General features: G+C 36.1%; 1 protein-coding gene across 1 annotated transcript; it reads right to left on the bottom strand.

Annotated features, from left to right (window-relative positions):
* Positions 1 to 616: 616 nt before the first annotated feature.
* LOC116026050 (exocyst complex component EXO70H1-like) lies at positions 617 to 2,212 on the bottom strand. The gene has a single exon (XM_031267494.1). The coding sequence runs from the start codon at positions 2,163 to 2,165 to the stop codon at positions 711 to 713; it is 1,455 nt and encodes a 484-aa protein (XP_031123354.1). The 5' UTR covers positions 2,166 to 2,212; the 3' UTR covers positions 617 to 710.
* Between the last annotated feature and the right edge of the window lie 1,370 nt (positions 2,213 to 3,582).

Here is a 3,582-nt window from a genome sequence, read left to right as displayed (position 1 = left end):
TTTCTAGCGAGATTTTTAACTAGGCATGAGTATGGTAAGATAAAAAAGTTCATTTCATTTTTTGTCCTAGATTTATATGTCATTCCACTTTTAGTACTTTTTTTTTTCAAAACATCCCTTATTGGTCCTAGTACTTTTGTGACATGACAATTTATGGTCATCTGTCTTCTTCAAGTGCAATTTGTGCCTCCGCAAAACAATGGTAGACAAAACACTTTGACCCGTTAATTAGAGATTTTTTCATAAAAATAAATATATAAATATAGCGGATCAACTCACTTTGTATCAAAAATTCCAAAATACAACGTCATTTAAAAGTGATTATAGTACAATAATACTAGAACTAACAGATGGGGTTCTGAAAAAAAAAAGACTAAAAATATAGTGACATCTATAATTCTAGAATCAAAAATGAAATTAATTCAAAGATAAAATGGGAAGTGTTATAAATATTTATTTTACATACGGTTATTATCCCATTTTCTCCTATTTTAATATTGTTTAGATGTTTAGATATGGGTTATCCCTTGGTATATATACAAAGAAATTAATGAAAAGACACTCTTTTCTTTATACTTTTCTTGACATACAATTAGGTGAGAATCATCCAAAAAGATTGAGCTAAAGAAAGTCTAATTTTAACACATCAATATTTTTACATGTTTCTTTCTCCTTTACTTTCAATTTTCAGTATTAACAAGACTAAGTTCTCAGTTAGAGTCGCCAAAAGTGGTTTTAAATGAACCTAATCTCTCGTAGTTTGCTATGAACTGTTTCACCTTCACTTTTTGTTTCGAAATCCAATCAGATCCAAGTACGAGGCTTAGGTTGGAGCTTCGGACCTTAGAAACGACGTAGTTTAAGTTGTTGGCTAGGAAAAGGTAAGACAACGGCACGTCTCGGTAATGTCGCGCCTTGCTGTCTAGCTTGCAGAGGAGCACGAGAACGAGCCACGCGAACTTCGCGGAGACGGTTGAATCGTCGTTCGTGGACGATGGACTCAAGAAGTACGACTCCGGTAAGGGAGATTGGGACGACGGCGGCCAGTCTGCTATGATTTCGGAAACGGTGCCGCTGTAATCGGCGAGGAAAACGAGGAAGTTCATCGCGTACCGAGTAAGTGGATGGATTGCGCCGCCTGGAGGTGGTTTTGTGGAATCCTTCTGTATCGCCGCCTCAAACTCCGACAACATTGCTCTAATGGCGTCGCCTAGCTTAGACACAGACGCTGCAGCCTGAGACTTCACGGCGGCAGTAGAATCGAAGCTGAAAATCGATTCAATTTCCGGCGAGAGGTCCGAAACCGCCTCGTAAAGGTCCAAATACCGAAACATCTTCTCAATCGACGTCTTCTTATATTTAGCCGCCAATTCAAGGAAACCGAACAAATTGATCGCACCGTCTTTAGAGATTTCGGCGAAACACGACTCTCTGATGTTACCGGAAGCCGAAAAGACTTCATCGCAGAGAATTCTCTCGCCGAGGAAAAGAGTTCGCACCGCGATTCTGATACTGCTCTGCAAATTCAAAATCTTCCTCTCCAGTACTTCCCAGTCCATTTTTTGAATTTGAGAATAACTGAATCTCTCAATTCCCAAATGATACAACGTCTCGTCTATAACCGATTTTCTGATTATGTTATACACCTTCACGCATTCCTTTCCATATCCGGCTCCAATCATACAAGTCGCAATGGCTTTCAAATCCGCAACCGCAGGATCGGGCATTAAAATTCCGGCGACTGTGTCCAGAACCTCTCCGTCTTCGGAATCTGAAACAGATGACCGCGAGGACGCTCTAGAAGACCTGGCCGAGACGGTTTCGAGATCGAGAAAATATCGGTTCCCAGAAAGAATAGTGTAAAACTCCTTCTGTAACCTCTTCATGGCAATCTGCATCAAAGTCTGAGCACGAACAAGCAGCTCAGAATCCGAACACAGCCTAACGGAGGATAGCATTGCGCGCTGCAAGCCATCAACGCAGCCAAGGAACTGTTTCGCCTCCACCGGACTGTCCCGGAAGAGGTTCGATATTCCGGCGAAGGTGAGCGAGGCCTGAACGTCCCATTTCCTGATCACCGATTCGACGGTCGCGATGGTGTCTGCTAATAGCGTTTCGCAAAATGTATAATGAGGCTGCGATGGCGACGACGATCGGTTCCTCATTTTCTGTGTCCCTGTTTCTTCTCGCAAAATGTGTTAGAATTGTATTGAAAGAGAATTGGAGAAATAAGTGACGGGGAAGACAAGTATTTATAGAGCTAGGGAGGTCACGGGACGGCTGAAAATGCCGATGGGTGTTGACTACGCGGTAACGTGGGGTATTTTGTTTTGTTTTGTTTGTTACCGAGTACTTTTTTTTTTTTTTTTTTGTTTGTTAGTTTGTCATTGAAGGTTTCAAAGGTAGTATATATATGATGTGGTAAAACACTAAAACATTATTTCGTGTTATTGTTTTTTTATGATTGTATGATTACGTGAAAGTCAAAATGAGATAGTGTTGAGTAAGTCCAAGAAAATGTAGATGTCTTGAGTGACGGATGCAAATTAAAGTTTAAGGGCTGCTTATCAATTGAAAATTTTTTCCACCTTTTTAATTGGAGAACATTAAATAGAAAATTTGGTTATTAACACGTACAATTTTCTATTTATAAAATTGAAAATATTTTTTAATTTTTTAAATAGCATGAGAACGTTTAAAAACTGTTTTCTAAATTAAAAAAATATAATATCTATTTTTGTTATATATCATTACAATCACATTCTCACCATTATCTACTTATATATTTAATTACACTCATTATCATATTCTTTTATTTATTGTCATATTATTTTATTTATCACCATATTCTACTTCCGCTTTAAAGTTAGAATTATTCACATTATCACAATTAAAATTTGAACTCCACACTTATTTTTTGATTTTGATTGATCTCAATATATTATTTGTTCAATTCGGATATTTTTAGTTATGTTATATCGTAATATTAGATACTAAAATTTCAAGGGGTTTATTCAATAAAGATTTTGTATAGACTTCCATAATATTTTAGAGTGATAGATTTTAAATAATTTTCATAGAATCTTTCTAGACTTTTCTAGAATCTTTTATCAACTTTGTACGAGTATATAAAAGTCAATAACACAAATATTTATAAACTTGAGTTAATTCCAACAAAGAGTTTTTTGTATTTTTAGTCCCACGACTATAATGACACTTGCAGGATTGGTCCACGACTTTCAAGCTTTGCAATTTTGGTCCATGACTATTGTTTTTGTTGCAAAAATGGTTCTTCCAGCGCCGGAGAACAAAAACCGACGGATTTTCCGGCAATTTTTCACCGGAAAAAAAAAATCAACATATTTTCCGTCAATTTCTCGCCGGAAAAAAAAATTCCCCTTTCAAGTAGGATTAAAATTGACATTTCTAAAAAATTAATTTAGTTTACTTTTTATTCAAAATTGACATTTCTAAAAATTTCTCTTTGTGTTGGCAGATGTTACTAATGGGCAAAATTATTCAAATATTATTTTTACTTTTTAGTTTAAATTTAATCTTAATAATATTATTTTTTTGTTGATC

This window comes from Ipomoea triloba, chromosome 7, assembly GCF_003576645.1.
Source record: "Ipomoea triloba cultivar NCNSP0323 chromosome 7, ASM357664v1".
Lineage (NCBI taxonomy): Eukaryota > Viridiplantae > Streptophyta > Magnoliopsida > Solanales > Convolvulaceae > Ipomoea > Ipomoea triloba.
The sequence above is the reverse complement of the archived record's forward strand: the minus strand, read 5'-3'. Positions and strand labels throughout refer to the sequence as shown.

What these genes read in the sequence shown, in the direction of transcription:
- LOC116026050 (XM_031267494.1), bottom strand. Translation starts at nt 2,165, where the DNA reads ATGAGGAACCGATCGTCGTCGCCATCGCAGCCTCATTATACATTTTGC.